This window comes from Hemitrygon akajei, chromosome 14 (assembly GCF_048418815.1).
Source record: "Hemitrygon akajei chromosome 14, sHemAka1.3, whole genome shotgun sequence".
Taxonomy (NCBI): Eukaryota; Metazoa; Chordata; class Chondrichthyes; order Myliobatiformes; family Dasyatidae; genus Hemitrygon; species Hemitrygon akajei.
This window is the reverse complement of record NC_133137.1, coordinates 4,360,420-4,377,101: the sequence shown is the minus strand read 5'-3', so window position 1 is coordinate 4,377,101 and position 16,682 is coordinate 4,360,420. Positions and strand designations below refer to the sequence as shown.

Genomic DNA, 16,682 nt, shown 5'->3' with positions numbered 1-16,682 from the left:
GCAGTAGACACGCACTGGGGCCCCCACCATGTCCTGCTGCATTGGCACGCTGGACTGTCGGCCCAGCCCCTTCTGGGACATGCAGGCATCACAGCCGTGCACGAACGGCTCCTGTACCCAGGCCAGTAGAAGCGTTCACGCAGCCTGCCCAGAGTCCTTGCAACTTTGAAATGGCCGGCCCTCACCAGTCCGTTTACCGACCGCAGCTCCGTGGCGCAGAGCCCCCGGGGGACCACCAGCTACAGGAGACGTCTGTCATCGTTGGGCAACTGCCACCGCCTGAACAGCAACCCGTCACTCATCACCAGCGTTCCCCTCTGCCAGTACAGGGCTTCGTTCCCTCGATCCAGGGTGGAGACCTCTGCCCACTCCGGCCGCCGTCCCACGCTCAGCCATCCTCTCGCGCAGGATCGCTCACCGGCTCGCTGCCCGTCACTGTAACTTGTCCCTGGTTCAGTTGTGTGGCATTGGGCCTCTGTGTTGCCCGCTGTGAGACCGGTTGTGGTTGTTGCTGGCCTGCTGGAGAGCCACGGCTTCAGCACCAAGGTAGAGTGCTGCCCACAACACATCCACACGGGCTCCCCAGCGGGACAGCAGGTCCAGGCTGATGATGCAGGACTCTCGGATGTCTGCAAGCCACACCTTGGGCTCCACTGTGATTCTCCCCAGTGCGATGTGCAGCCACCTCTCCCCTCTCCTCACCGTATGGTCCTATGTGACCGCTGTCGTTGTCCAGCCAGGCAGGGACGGCTGGTCCGTGTTGGGGAGGACACCCAGGCGGACGATGGGGATAGTTGACCCTGCTTCTGCCATCACTCGTCCAGCGATGATGGCGACGTCAGGCACCGAAGCTGCTCCGGTATCAGCGCCTTCACAAAGGCGTGGAGGGCAAGCTGTCCCTGGGTCACGGGAGGGGACTCGGGGTAGCCACACTGAGCAGAGTGGTGGAGATCTGCTGGATACACCCCCAGGCTTTCTCCCACATGGTGCAGTCTGCTGCCCACTTCTTCCCTCATTGCTTCCTCCAATGGCCTCTGCCCGAAATGCCATTCCCGTGCCATTTCGAGGGCCCCGTAGTCACACTGCTCATCTGGCGTTAGGCTCTGCGGGCCTTCCCTCCAGCACCAGGGCAAGGTGCACCACCACCTCGGAGGGGCCCCTCCATGCGACAAGTCTGACTTGCACCAGGTAAGGGTCCAGGCAGTCGGCCCCGTTGTACCTGGGGGGCTTCAGGGTGGACGTTGCGGTGGGAATTGCTGAGGCCCACTGGTCTTCCTCTTACTCCAGTGCTGCCTGCCATGCTGCCCCTCCTCACATGGCCGCGGTATCTTGCGCTCCCCAGTGAGGAGCATGAGGGAGGTGGGTGATGCTCTCCGCCACATCCCCTGGGTGGGGAAACCTGGCTATGCTTGCCCCCTAGGAGATCCCAGGGAAGGCATGATGCTCCGTTCCCAGGTTTTCCTCCAGGTTGGTGTTCCATCTTTGGGATCCCGGCCCCAGGGTGCAGGGGAGACATTCTGCTCATTCCCTTGACTTAAGGTGCCCCATCTGATGTGATATCTCTTCAATCTCACCGTCTATTTCTAATCCCACCCCTGACACCAATGTGACGAGCATTCGGTCTGTGACGACAGACGAGAGAAGCTCGTTTAGCTGAACTGCCAGTTTTATTGTGACCGGATGCTGCGACCCAGGGAGAGAACGCAGTCACACACAGTCAGGGAAGGTGATTGTTACACACCCCCAGTTACGGTCAGGGTGGTGCAGAAACTATCCAGTGAATACTTGTACGAGCCAATCTAAACTGTAACAATAAATGAACTTGAACATCCACAAAAGCATTTTAACCCAAGAACAGTCAATAATGCTGGCCACTGGGGAACGCTGGGGTGTTGACAGCCCCCCCGGCTCCCCAGAACACTACAATATTATTGCTGCCAGAGCCAAGCTTTGCTCTTTGAGAGTGGTGGGAGTGATAATTGAGAAAGTGGAAGAGGGTTATGATGAGAGGAACATTCTGAAGAGTAGAGCAGTGATTCTGAACTGCAGTGGTCTGTACCCGAAGTGAAGGAAGACTTTTTACAGTAACAGTGATCTTAGACTGAACCTGTTTTATCCGCAGAAGACGGGAGTTAGCTACTCCGGAGAGCTATCTCAGTACCATCTATTCAAGGAACAGGTTAACACAGCACAAATCCAACTGTATGACAAAAAAATTACCTGATTTTTGCATACTACTGGGACCAGCACACAAGGGTCATCATAAAGAACGCATAACAGTGCCTCTACTTTCTTACAAGTTTGCGTAGATTTGGCATGTCACCAAAATTTTGATGAACTTCTGCAGATACACAGTGGAGCGTATCTGGACTGTTTGCATCATGGCTAATGCCCAGGAATGGAGACGTTTCCAGAAAGTGGTGGATACAGCCCAGTCAATCAGAGGCAAACCCCTCCCCACCATTAAGCATATTCACAAGGAGCACTACCACAGGGAAGCAGCATCCATGATCAGGGAGCCCACCATCCAGGCCACGCTCTCTTCCCACTACTGCCATCAGACAGGAAGTACAGGAGCCTCAGGTCCCACACCAGCAGGTTCAGGAACAGTTACTACTCTACAAACATCAGGCTCCTGATACCTTCACTCGCCCCAACACTGAACTGATTCCACAACCTACAGGATCACTTTCACGGACTCTAGAACTCAAGTTCTCAGTATTATTTTTGCTTGGTTTGTCTTTTTTTGCACATTGGCTGTTCATCAGTCTTTATGTTATAGATTTTTCATAAATTCTATTCTTTTTTTTATTGTCCTGTAAATACCTGAAAGAAAATGAAGGTTAAGGTACTGTTATGGTCGGGTCCGAAGTCCGCATTCCGGTTTTTGATCCAGCCCTTGATCCGGTCCGCGGACTCCGGACTCCACGCCCTTCGACCGTCCCTCGTTTCGCCTTGGACGCAAATATTCACATCTGAGGATCATCTTGGCTCAGCTGGGCTCAAGGAGGCGCACCTGATACCTATCGGTTGGCTGTGAATATAAGGGGCTCTGAGTATAGTGGGAGGTCGTCCTGTCCATCCCGGCTTGGAGTACCACCGTTAACGACGAGTTCTGTGAGTGAATTAAGGACTGGGCTGCTCCGTAGCCCGCCCGAGCCTTCTGGCCGCAGTGAGTCTTGAAGTCACCCTGGACCAAACTCCCTTCCTATCCCTTGCCTCCGTCGGGTAAGCCAGGCCGGATTGCCGTTGCCTAGTGGGGGACTCTGCCCCTTCCTATCCCTCGCCTCCAATGGGTTGTGCCCCGCGACCTGCCCAGAAGCCCCGCGACCTGCCCAGAAGCCCCACAACCTGCCCAGGCCCCTGTGTCCTGCCTGGGAGGTCCGGGTCCTGCCCAGCAGTTCTGCGGCCCACCCGGGGGGCTATCCTCCCAGCATTCCTAGTCCCAAGGCCCCAGCCTCAAGCAAGCCTCAAGACCTCAGCCTCTAGCCAAGCCTCAAGACCCCAGTCTCGAGACCTCAGCCTCTAGCCAAGCCTCGAGACCACCTTGGGCTCCAAGATCATCTCTGAACGCCATGGTCTCCACACCTTGTCCTATCCTTTAGCTTGTCCCGTCCTGCCCTTCTGTGCCTGTGTCCAGCATTTGGGTCCAGTCTCACGTCCCTTATGATGGGTAGTGCAGTATATGGTGATGTATACATACTTTGTTAATACATTTTCTTTGATTTTGACTGAACTTCAAAACTACCTTATTGTCTCTGAACTTTGTGCTGGGCTATTTCAAGTTTGTGAAAGGAGATATATAAATACCATCTATGTATAAAACCCGGGATCCCGTGTGGCACTTGACTCACAGAACAATGCAACTAGCTGTCAAGGGTAGGTGCTTAGACATCTGCAAATTTCTTTTTTGCACTTCTTTAACAGCAAGGAGCAATGCAGCAATCACTCTCCGTTGCATGAGTGAGAGACAGCAAGGATGTCTGCTTCACTCATGCCAAGCCAGACACTGGATACACTTAGACTGACTATTGATTAATCTGCACCGCTATATCAATCAACCTGGCCCCAAAATAGTAGAGGCAACAGAAAAATTGTTTCAGTGAAATCAATATAAGAAGTGCATAGATAGTTCACCTCAGACTCCTCCTGACAACCCCCATTTGCAGCAGAACTTCTATTGGCCTTTCTCTCTGGAATGAAGGAGGATGAGAGGTGACTTGACAGGAGTGTACAAGACAATAAGAGGCATAGATTGAATGGATTGCCAGAGACTTTTTCCCAGGGCAGAAATGGCTAATGTGACAGTGATTGGAAGAAAGCGTAGGAGTGGTGCTTTTTACACAGGGAGTGGTGGGTGGGTAGGACATAGGGGTGGTGGTAGAAGCAGACACACTACGGATATTTCAAAGACTCTTAGACGGGCAAAGGCATGCAAGAAAAATGCGGGGCTATGACAGAGGGAAGGGCTAGATTGTTCTTCGAGTAGGTTATAAGATCTGCGCAACATCGTGGGCCTAGACGCCTCGACTGCTGTAGTTCTACATGCTATGCACTGCCCTGAAGCCTGGCAAAATGAGCAGTTGTGCAGAGAGTCATTGTCTCTATGGAACTCCAGAGTGACCAGGAATGTCACTATGAAGCTTCTCTCTGACAAGTTAGAGACTTTCAGCCGGGAGCTCACCTTGCTGCCATGGTGCATATTCACTTTCCAGAGCCTAGAATCACCGGCTGGTGATGTGAAATCCAATGGGACGATTGTAAACCTCAGCTTTTTAGCACAGCTGCATGGCCTTTCCAAAGGGCCAGAGGTGTTCCTGGCAAAGTTAAACTTTTAATAATATCCCTTGCTCAGCCTCATGTTGTAAACACGTAAATAATGAAGTACTTGTAGGCCATATTTAATCTAAAGAAACAATGGGGGCCATATTATCTCATTAAACATTGCACTCACCTGGCCTGATAAATGTAAATGAAAACTATCTCATCAGATAATAGCAAAACAGTATAAATGTTAAAAAACAGCTGAGATTGTTAGGAAAGACGAGGAGGATAATAGAAAGAGGAACTAGAATTCACATGCTGTAGTATTCTATGTTCTATGTTAAGTGCAAGGGTCAGGCACTGTACAGTTAAATTCCAACAATCCACTATCCACATTCAGAAATCCAGATGTCCCAGCATCTAACTCAATGGTGCTGTTTCCCATTCTCGCCGAATCTCACCAGGTGTCTGTACTCCCCTGAGATACCAGAACTCCTCGGACAGTGTATTTAATATTTCACTAATGTTTGAGTAGGGTGTCAGGGTGGAGATACATCTCTATGAAAGGAGATGTAAGGCGCCCCTTCCCTCCACTAGCCTGCAGGTCACCCTTAGGCAAGGTGTAGCACCTACTTAGCCCCCAATCAGGGTCACGTGAAGCCATGGAAGTAGGTGGTGGATGGTCGTATGAGCAGCTGGTGCATATCACAAGTACTGGTTATGCCAGGCAGACAACCTCTGATGGGTATTGATAAAGGCTGGGGCCACCTTCTTGTAAAGGCACTGACCAAAGTAAAGCAATGGCAAACCACATCTGTAGAAAAATTTGTCAAGACCAATCTTGGTCATGAGACCATGACTACATATGTCATACAATGCGGCACATAGCAATGCTGATGAATATTTGAATAATATTGTAAATATATTGTTTGATTAAGCATTCTTTGTTTGTATACATAATTCAGTATGGGTTGTTTGTACGAAGATGTGAATGGCATACATAATTAATCCACCATGTGAGCTCCTCATTAAATAAGAGCTTAGCAGACAAATCATCCCGGCTCCTTTTCATTTAGTTTCTGGAATTATGAAATCTAACAGTGGTGATGAGGAAGTTTTAACACAAACCTGAGGTGACCTCCTACCTGTTGAAGTGCAGCACATTGTTTCTTTGGAAGGAGGAGAGAGACACTCGAGTTGTTAATAAAAAAGCAGCATGTGTTTCTTTGGAAAATGAGAGAGAAATGGTTGAGTTAAAAAAAAATTTTAAATGTAGAAAGTAAATGAAATTCATGGGTTCATAAACAGCAAGTCCCAGGTGATAATAATAATTGAAAAAGCAGAAACGGCTGGCTACGTTGGAAAGATAGATACGTTTAATTGCACAAGAACTGGATGAGGTTTATTGAATGAATTGAGCAGTATTTTGATGCAAATGAAATAGCCAATGAAAAGCCAGTCCCAGTGTTACTGAGAACAGTGGGTGGAAGAACATATAGTTTGCTAAGAGGAAATCAGCTGAAGTGAACTTTGCTGAAATTGTGAATGTAATGCAGGAACATTTAGAACTGAAACCATTATTGATTGCAGAACTTTTTAGGTTTCATGAGTGGAATCAAAAGGAAGGGAGTTCATTTCAGCTTATGTAGCTGAACTGAAGAAATTGTCTGAGCAATATCAGTTCAGGGATGGGCTTAATGATTGTTTAGTTTGTGGAATCTTAAAGAAGGTATTCAAAACTGAACTGAACTTAAATGAAGCAAAAACTCCCATTTAAAAGAGCAGTTGAAATTGCTGTATCAATGGAAACAGCAACCAGAAACGTAAATGTGTTGCAGTCAGGAATGAGGGTGAACATGAACAATATTACTCTGTCTAAACAGAAACCAGCCTGGTAGAACAAATTGTCACCATTGTAGCAGAGACACACATACGCTGGACCAAAGCAGGTTTAAAAGTGAAACTTGCAGAAAATGCAACAAAGTAGGACACATACAAAGAGCATTTTGGGCAGACAAAAATAGACAGTGCAAGGAAGTGAAAAAGATAGAAGGTCAAGTTGCAGTTTCAAAAAGAGCACCAATCTGCATGCTGTTGATGAAAAATCTGATCATGAAGAAAGTGACACTGGACTGTGTAGCCTTGATATTTACACTGTGAAAATTAATAATAGACAGGCATAAGGCTTACACCAGAAGTGAACGGCAAATTAATTAAAATGGAATTGGACACAGGCTCGGCTGTTTCAGTCATTCTGTAAACTGAGTTTGAACAAGAAGTTATACTGGAGAAAAGATAACTCCTGTGGGAATCACACACAATACAGTAAAGTACAATAATCCACATTGGACTTTTATGTGGTAAAAACAGGAGGGTCAGCATTAAGAGGCCATGACTGGCTGAGACAACTACAACTTGATTGGAGATCCATCCACCATTTACATGCCACATCTCCTGCAACAGAGTCAACTGAAAGCAAATTAAAAAAGGTACTGGATGATGATACAACAGTGTTCAAGGATGGCATTGGAAAACTCAAACATATTAAGAGTAAAATAGTGTTAAATGAAAATGCCACACCCAAGTTTTACAAAGCCCGTCCGGTTCCTTATATCATCTGTGACAAAGTAGCCAGGCAGCTCGATTGCGCGAAGGCTGAAGGAATTCTTTTCAAGGTTGAGTGGAGCCCATGGATAATGCCAGTGATCCCAGCAGCCAAAAAGAATGGGTCTGTCAGGATCTGTGGTGATTTTCAGATCACCATCAACCCAGTACTGAAAGTAGATAAGTACTTTCTGCCCAGGATAGAGGCTATCTTTGCAAACCTCTCTAGAGGGAAACATTTCAGCAAAGTGGATTTAACTAAGGTCTACCTACAGATGGAACTGGAAGAATTGTCCAAAATGTTTCTCACCATAAACACTCGTAACAGCTTTATCACTATAATAGGCATATTTTTGCAGTACTTTCTGCACTCTGGCAGAAACCTGTGGACCAGGTGTTGCAAGGCTGCCCAGGCACTCGATATTATTTGTTGACATCATTGTCATCAGTGAGGATGATAAGGAAATTCTCCAAAATCACAAGACAGCGTTGAAAAGATTAGAAAATTATGGGCTCAGAGCATGACACAGTAACCATGAATTCTTTAAACCAAGCATCACTTACTGTGGTCACACCATTGATGCACAAGTTTTACACAAGTGTGCTGAGAAAATTCGAGCAATGGTGGATGCCCCAAGGCCAAAGGGCATGTCTCAACTGCAGTCCCTTTTAGGATTTGTCAATGACTATAACCGGTTCCTGCCAAAGCTGGCTACTGTGCTCCACTCTTTGAACTCTTTACTATCGATCAGGAAATAACAGCAATGGGCAAAGCAGTGTGTAGTGGCTTTCAAAATGGCAAAGAAAATTGTGACACCAGACACAGTACTCACACATTATAATCCTCATTTGATGGCTCTGAGCTTGTACTCATTGGAAATTAGAAGGATGAAGGGAGATCTCATTGAAACCCTTTGAAATTTTGAACTTTGAGCTCTATCTAGGGCTTTCAATATTCAAAGTAAATTTATTATGAAAGTACGCACTGTACACGTCACCATATACTGCTCTGAGATTCATTTTCTCACAGGCAATCACTGTAGAACAAATAAATACAATCGAATCAATGAAAAACTACACACAACTGACAAACAACCAATGTGCAAAAGACACACTGTGTAAATACAAATAATAAGAGCAGACTAGATGTCAACATCGAATGCCTGGCACAGAATTGGAGACCTCTTCCCAGAAACAGGGGGGTTCATTTTGGCAATAGAGGACCAGATAGCTAACACAAAAAAATCAAAAATTCATAATAAAAGACCAACAAATTCACAATGATCTATGCAGAAAAGGTTAAGAGAAACCAGAAACAAATCGAACTCATTACAGGATTCTGCAGCAGTTAAACTCGATCCGATTACTTACACCAGCACAATTAAGTGGCAAACATCATCCGCCAGAATCTTGCTTTAACTCATAAAAAGACACCACACCTTTCTATAAGTAAAAGCCTGATCTGGTTTTAGAGTCAGTGTCCCACAAATTATGTTATGACTGATACATTACAGATGGACAATTCATAATAATCATCTGGGTATAATATTACAGGATAAACAAGCAACTTATTTCATAGATATACCATTCCAAACACACATAATTTACTGAAATCAGTAAGAGAAAAAACACCAGAAATATCCTGAACTAAAAGAGGAAATTGAAGGACTATGGAACATGAGCAGGGTATGCTTTGTCCCAATAGTAATATCTACAACTGGTATCATTTCAAAGGCACTACACAATAGTATAAAAACATTGGGCATACACAGCAATATTTGTGTAAGTCTGCAGAAACCCACATTATCAAACACAACTTGAATAGTCCGAAAGTCCTGAGCAATTGAGAAATGTGCATGTTTGGCTATGCCTATGCCTTGGGTTTGACCAGCTTGAGCTGAGAAAAACTAAAAATATGATTACGATGAATAGTAAATAAATAAATGTAACTGAGAACACGAATTGTAGGGCCCTTGAAAGTGAGTCAATTGGTTGAGGACTCAGTTCAGAGTTTAGGTGAGTGAAGGTCTGTGCTGAATCAGAATGGAAACTGTGAGGCTGTACAACTGCTTCCTTCTCCAGGCTGTTAGACTTCCTAACGTCCTGAGCCACCCTGCCGGACAACAACTCCTCAACTCACTAACACACTCTCATCCTGGACTTTTCATCCTTAATTGTTGACGTTTCACGTATTTATACGATGCTTGTTTTATTATAATAGTGTCAGTAACGTTATACTTTCACCTAAACATGCACCTCACACTTTTCACCAAGCTGTCAATCAGCACGCCATGCCACTCAGGGTCTCATGGTGATATTATTTATGACAGTATGTGCTGGATCATAACTCTACGTGCTGTGTGTGAGATGAGTACTGTGTTTTCCACCTTGGCCCCAGTGGAACAATGTTTCATTTAGCTATATACATGTGAAGGGTTGAATGACAACAAATTTGATCGTGAACTTGGTCCAGGAGCCTGTAGAGTAATAACTGTTCATGACCCTGTGGTGTGAGTCCTAAAGCTCCTGCACTTCCTTCCCAATGTCAGCAGTGAGAAGTGGTCATGGCCTGGGTGGTGGGTATCCTTGATAATGGAGGATGCTTTCTTGAGGCCCATCTTGTAAATGTGCTTGAAGGTGGGGAGAGTTTTTCCTGTGATGGGCTGGGCTGTACCCACTACTTTTTGTAGGTTTTCCCATTCATGACCAGTGGTGCTTCCACAGGATACTCTCCACTGTGCATCTATGGAAGCTTGTCAAAGTTTTAGATGACATTGCCATACCTGCAGAATCGAAAGCACTTAAATGCTGGTCCCAGAACGGATCCTCCAAACTGATAACACCAAGGAATTTAAAGTTAACAACGCCCTCAATCTCCAACTTACAAATGGAGACTGTATCCTGGAGATCTGGTTTCTTCTTGTTGTGGTCAATGATCAGCTCTGGTTTACTGAAGTTGAGTGAGAACCATTTAACCTCCCTCCTATATGCAGATTTGTCACCTCCTTTGATTCGGCTAACAACAGTGGTGTCGTCAGCAAACCTTGATTGGAGTTGTAATTAGTCTCGCGGTCGTCAGTTTAAAGCGAGTAGAGCAGAGGACTAAGCGCGCAGTCTTGAGGAGCACCAGTGCTGATGGTGATCGTGGAGGAATGAGTGGACTTTGAAAGTTTGTTTCCTACAGTGGGGTGAGTCTAGGACATATATGTCAAACTCAAGGCCCGCGGTGGAATTATCTTTGGCCCGCGAGATAATATCTAATTACTATTAAAGCTGGCCCCAGTAATCGAAGCGCCTATGGCGTATGATATGGCTAATGCTGAGTTTATTCAGGTACCAGGTTTTCAGGGCTTTTAGTGTTTATTCGGCAGTCTTCTTCATAAGAAACGGAATTTGTAAAGTGAAACACTTTGTAGTTATAGCAGAGACTGAGACACATGAGAGCAGGCTGAAAAAACGGAGGCAACGAAAGCTGCGTTCGCACGCGTCCGTCTGATCCGGCCCGCATGAAGCTGCATTTTGCTCAATCCGGCCCGTGACCTAAAATGAGTTTGACACCCCTGGAGGACGAGACGGCACAGCCTCAGAATACAAGGACATCCCTATAAAACGGATATTAGATGAAATTCTTCAGCTAGAGGGTAGTGAATCTGTGGAATTAATTACCACAGACGGCTGTGAAGGCCATGTTAATGAGTATATTTCAAGTTGAGGCTGGTAGGTTCTTCATTAATGAGCGTGCCAAAGGTTATGGGGAGAAAGCAGGAGAATAGGGTTCAGAGGGACAATAAATCAGTCATGATTTGATGACGAGGCGCTCTATTGGCTCGTTGGCCAAACTCTGCTCCTTTGTCTTAGAGCCTAACACTCACCTGTGAGGGCCACTAGTAAATTCAAGAGTAGGAATCAAGGAGACTTTGGGAATTCAAATAAAACTAATGACGTATTACAGAAATTATTTAGGAAGACTAACAAGAGCTCAGGCAAACAGATGAACAAAAATCAGTGACGATACACTGAAGAGGTCGGTCTGAGTTTCAGCAACCCAACAGAAAGGTTGGCATTAACCCTGAAGCCCACCTTGGAGCGCGTTGGAATTCGGAACATTGAAAATAATATGCTAATTAAATTATCCCGAATTAATGAAAAGTGATAACTACAAAGAGTTTAACTATCTCCATTACCCCAACAAAATTTTAAAAACCGAGCCAGTGCAAAGACAATTAAACACGTAAGATACACGATCCAAAGACAGCCTATACCCACAAGCTGATATTGTGTATATACAGATCACATAGTAACTGAGAAAAAAAAACCCTGGTCACATCATCCTCTGGCAATCACCTTCTCCAGTCCTCCTGAAGAACAGTGACCCCCTCCCTCCCACCCACCCCGCCATTTCTCAGGGACCACCCGTCAGGGAAGACAGATACTGATCAGAGAGCTCCTTCCAGGCGTTGGTACAATCTATGGGTATCTGAGGAAAAGTGCTTGAAAACCAGGCCTTAAATCCAACACAAATCCTTTGGTCAGCGGGACCTCAGTGACCGCACTCAGACATGACCACCTCGCCTATCTGTCTCCGAGCACTGGAGGGCTGTCCATCAACGCAAAACACTCCCAGTCCATCGGGGTAAGTGACATCAGCGTCCTCTCCTCGACCAACAGCCCCGGTTACCGTGCCCTTCACAATCCTTGCACCAGACCCCCGCACTCGGACACTCTTCCGACGAACGGAGCTTAGCAGGTAGACCGGAAATAATTCAAGGGTGTCGGAGAGCCATGATCAGTGAGTAACATCTCCAGCGGGGAGACCCTGCCCCTCTCCCCGGCCACGGTCAGTGAGAAACATCTCCAGCGGGGAGACCCTGCCCCTCTCCCCGGCCACGGTCAGTGAGTAACATCTCCAGCGGGGAGACCCTGCCCCTCTCCCCGACCACGGTCAGTGAGTAACATCTCCAGCGGGGAGACCCTGCCCCTCTCCCCGGCCACGGTCAGTGAGTAACATCTGCAGCGGGGAGACCCTGCCCCTCTCCCCGGCCACGGTCAGTGAGTAACATCTCCAGCGGGGAGACCCTGCCCCTCTCCCCGGCCACGGTCAGTGAGTAACATCTCCAGCGGGGAGACCCTGCCCCTCTCCCCGGCCACGGTCAGTGAGTAACATCTCCAGCGGGGAGACCCTGCCCCTCTCCCCGGCCACGGTCAGTGAGTAACATCTCCAGCGGGGAGACCCTGCCCCTCTCCCCGGCCACGGTCAGTGAGTAACATCTCCAGCGGGGAGACCCTGCCCCTCTCCCCGGCCACGGTCAGTGAGTAACATCTCCAGCGGGGAGACCCTGCCCCTCTCCCCGGCCACGGTCAGTGAGTAACATCTCCAGCGGGGAGACCCTGCCCCTCTCCCCGGCCACGGTCAGTGAGTAACATCTCCAGCGGGGAGACCCTGCCCCTCTCCCCGGCCACGGTCAGTGAGTAACATCTCCAGCGGGGAGACCCTGCCCCTCTCCCCGGCCACGGTCAGTGAGTAACATCTCCAGCGGGGAGACCCTGCCCCTCTCCCCGGCCACGGTCAGTGAGTAACATCTCCAGCGGGGAGACCCTGCCCCTCTCTCCGGCCACGGTCAGTGAGTAACATCTCCAGCGGGGAGACCCTGCCCCTCTCCCCGGCCACGGTCAGTGAGTAACATCTCCAGCGGGGAGACCCTGCCCCTCTCCCCGGCCACGGTCAGTGAGTAACATCTCCAGCGGGGAGACCCTGCCCCTCTCCCCGGCCACGGTCAGTGAGTAACATCTCCAGCGGGGAGACCCTGCCCCTCTCCCCGGCCACGGTCAGTGAGTAACATCTCCAGCGGGGAGACCCTGCCCCTCTCCCCGGCCACGGTCAGTGAGTAACATCTCCAGCGGGGAGACCCTGCCCCTCTCCCCGGCCACGGTCAGTGAGTAACATCTCCAGCGGGGAGACCCGGCCCCTCTCCCCGGCCACGGTCAGTGAGTAACATCTCCAGCGGGGAGACCCTGCCCCTCTCCCCGGCCACGGTCAGTGAGTAACATCTCCAGCGGGGAGACCCTGCCCCTCTCCCCGGCCACGGTCAGTGAGTAACATCTCCAGCGGGGAGACCCTGCCCCTCTCCCCGGCCACGGTCAGTGAGTAACATCTCCAGCGGGGAGACCCTGCCCCTCTCCCCGGCCACGGTCAGTGAGTAACATCTCCAGCGGGGAGTCCCTGCCCCTCTCCCCGGCCGCGATCCGAGAGCCCGGAGATGTTCTGCAGCTTTGGAAATGAACTCAATCCCTAAACTTCTCGCCCTGGGCTGAGAAATTAATCGATGGATCGATGGATGCATGGCATCTATGACGAGGAAACGAACCAGCTTTTCATGTTAGGCCTTGGGACAGCGTACAACCTCCCCGCCCCCCCCCCTCCCCCCCTCCCAGTTCAAAGCCTCCTAGGGCGAGAACCGTTGTCCTGCTTCTCTAAACCTGACCCGGCTCTGTAAATCTCCATTAGCGCTTCGATCGCTCTCCAAACGCTCCCTTTTGGACATTTGCAGGGGCCATCAAGCCAAAAACTCCCATCGCAAGTCCCACTTTACCCCGTGTCCTACCTTGCCACGTTGTTTTTTACTTTTCTTCAACAGACTCTCTAATTCCATAATGATCTGCTCTGCAATCGGCACAATATCGATTGCGAAGTCGCTCTCACCTTCGGCAGGTAGACTGTGTGTCCGAAATCATGCTGTGACAATCCCCTCTCTCTGGCCTTCTATTTATATAAAAAAACTTCTCTATGTGGTCTGTTCAGGGAGAGAATCGCGCTATTCATTGCTCTACGTCAGGAGATAACTGGATGAGGAATTGTTAGATTTGGATTTCGAGTCGGGTGAAATGTTAAATTCCCAGTTTTGCTGCCAAGCATCTAATGATCGTTAATACGATATTCGTGACTGCTCCCATGGCTAGTCACTAACACACGTCAATTCAGTTTTACATTTACACTACCTTTCTCTTGCCGCAGTTCTCGGCACTTTCCGAAGCATCCATTGTTAATGGGATTGCTTTGTACATCTGAAGACTGGCTTCAGGTTCAGTAAGACTCAGGACCTTTTTGTTCTGAACTTGGTAATAAAAAAACAATTTCCAGTCCACTGATTGGACTTTGGCTCTAACTCTCTTCTACCAATAACTGTTAGCAATCAGTGCTTGACAGGTTAGGGAAGGAGTTGCCCTTTTCTACGCACATAATTCTGCATTAACAAGGGGCTTTTCACAGCCTCGTGTTCAAATAGCGTAGCACTGGCAGGTGATGTATCATTCCACTACTGTTCCGGAAAGAATAGTCAATGTGCGTGCAGCAAGTTCTCAAAAACCATTGTGAGAACCACTGTTCCGTCCATTTAGGTTAAATTAGATCAGTTTACCTAATATGTTAGGATGCAATGAAATGTCACCTTCATAAAGCTCACAAGGTAAACAGTATACAGTATTAACAGAATTAGGCCATTTGGCGCATTAAATCTGCTCCATCATTTGATCGTACCTGATTAATTTTCCCTCTCAACCCATTCTTCTGCCTTCTCCTGCTAACTTTTGACACCCTGACTAATCAGGAACCTCTCAACTTCCTCTTTAAATATATCCAATGACTTGGTCTCCACAGACGTCTGTGACAAGGAATTTCACGAATTCACCACTGTCTGGTTAAAGGAATTCCTTGCCATCTCTTTTCTAAAGGGACTGCACTGTACTTAGACCCACTATTGGAAACATGTTCTCCATGTCACCCCTCTCTGGGCCTTTCAGTAGGTTTCAATGAGATCCCCCCCCTCCCCGTTTCTAAACTCTAGGTAATACAGGCCCAGAGCCATTAAATGATCCTCATATGTTAATCCATTTTACTCCCAATTCATTCTTGTAACCCGCTCTGGACCATCTCCAATATCTGCACATCTTTTCTTAACTTTGAGGCCCAAAACTGCTCAAAATACTGTAAATGTGGTCTAACTAATGTGTTGCTTTTATATTCTAGTCCTCTTGAACTGAATGCTAACATTGCATTTGCCTTCCTTACTATCGACTCAACCTGCGAGTTAATCTTCCAGAAATCTTGCACAAAGACGCTCAATATCACAACCATGAATTCAGCAGTGCAGTAAATACGGCAATAGCGCTCGTGACAGCTAATTATGATTTCATTGTGATAGTATTTAACTCCATTCATTCCGTTGTAGTGTTTGTCGAGACGTGGACACAGCAACGCTTCCCTGCCTGCTTGCATTCTGCCGTGCCTGAGAAACTGGACTGTCGAGTCACTGACTCTGAAGACTAGAGATATTCATTTAATCTTTAGTTGTTCTTTTCAGCTGAACTGTAGGCTTTGTTTTCCATTTGAGAGTTTTAGTTAGTGACCCTGTTTGGCCTAGCGTTTATCCTCTTCCCTGTTTGCATTAAAGTCTGTGAAATATCAACCCGCTTCAGTGGCTCTCACTCCGCACTTGGGCCATATCTGAACTGGGTGACACTCAAATTCCTTTGCATCTCCCATTTATGAATTGGTTTCCTGTTTAGAAAATAATGCACAGCTTTATTCCTTCTACCTAACATCTGCAACTTCTTTCTCCCTTTAGAATGCTTTATCCTCTTTGGGATAAAAACAATACTGTATCTTCTGAATTGCACACGGGAACTCCACTACCATCCCTTCTAGTGTCCCCTTCCAATAAACTTTGGCAAGCTCGTCTCTCATGCTTCAGTCGTTACCTTTACTCAGCTGTGATACTGATAAATTGAACTTTAGCTTCTCTCTCTCTCTCTCTCAAACTGCAGAGTGAAGGCTCACATTATGATCACTGCTTGCTAAGGATTCCTTTAATTTAAGCTCCCTAATCAAGTCTGGGTACTTGGTAATAATAAATTCAACAATAAATACAGCAGCAAAGACAAAGTAACAGAATGGTCCAAAGATAGTAGAGGACAAACAATCCTAGTGACAATAACAGAGATTTAAATGTTCACTAAAGTGACCATAGTACTGGGAAGGGAATGTGAATGGGCTGATTGGTTTAGAAGTTTTATGGTGGGGAGAAGGAGCTGTTCTTAAGGCCGGACATCTGGGCTTTCAAGGACCAGAATCTCCTTCCAGAAGGTGAAAGAGAGAAAGAAAATGGCCAGAGTGGTCGAGATTCTCGGCAATACTGTTAGCCTTTCTGAAGCCACACAGAGTGAAGATGGACTGGGTGACAAGTTTGTGAATGGCTGGGCAGTGTTTACCTCTGCAGGTTGTGACGGCCCATGGCAGAGCAGTTGCTGTACCAGACTGG

The 16,682-nt window shown here is 47.4% G+C and overlaps 1 protein-coding gene across 3 annotated transcripts in view; it reads right to left on the bottom strand.

The window, feature by feature from the left end:
* Positions 1 to 14,499, bottom strand: part of LOC140738239 (solute carrier family 2, facilitated glucose transporter member 11-like) — an 81,984-nt gene extending 67,485 nt beyond the window's left edge. For 2 of the 3 annotated variants that reach the window (XM_073065379.1, XM_073065381.1), the window contains exon 1: positions 14,365 to 14,499. In XM_073065379.1, the coding sequence (XP_072921480.1) occupies positions 14,365 to 14,430 (66 nt within the window). In that variant the 5' untranslated portion in view covers positions 14,431 to 14,499. Of the gene's footprint in view, positions 1 to 13,970; positions 14,079 to 14,364 lie in introns of those variants that run through there. The other variant, XM_073065380.1, reaches the window with a different exon arrangement.
* Positions 14,500 to 16,682: the final 2,183 nt, after the last annotated feature.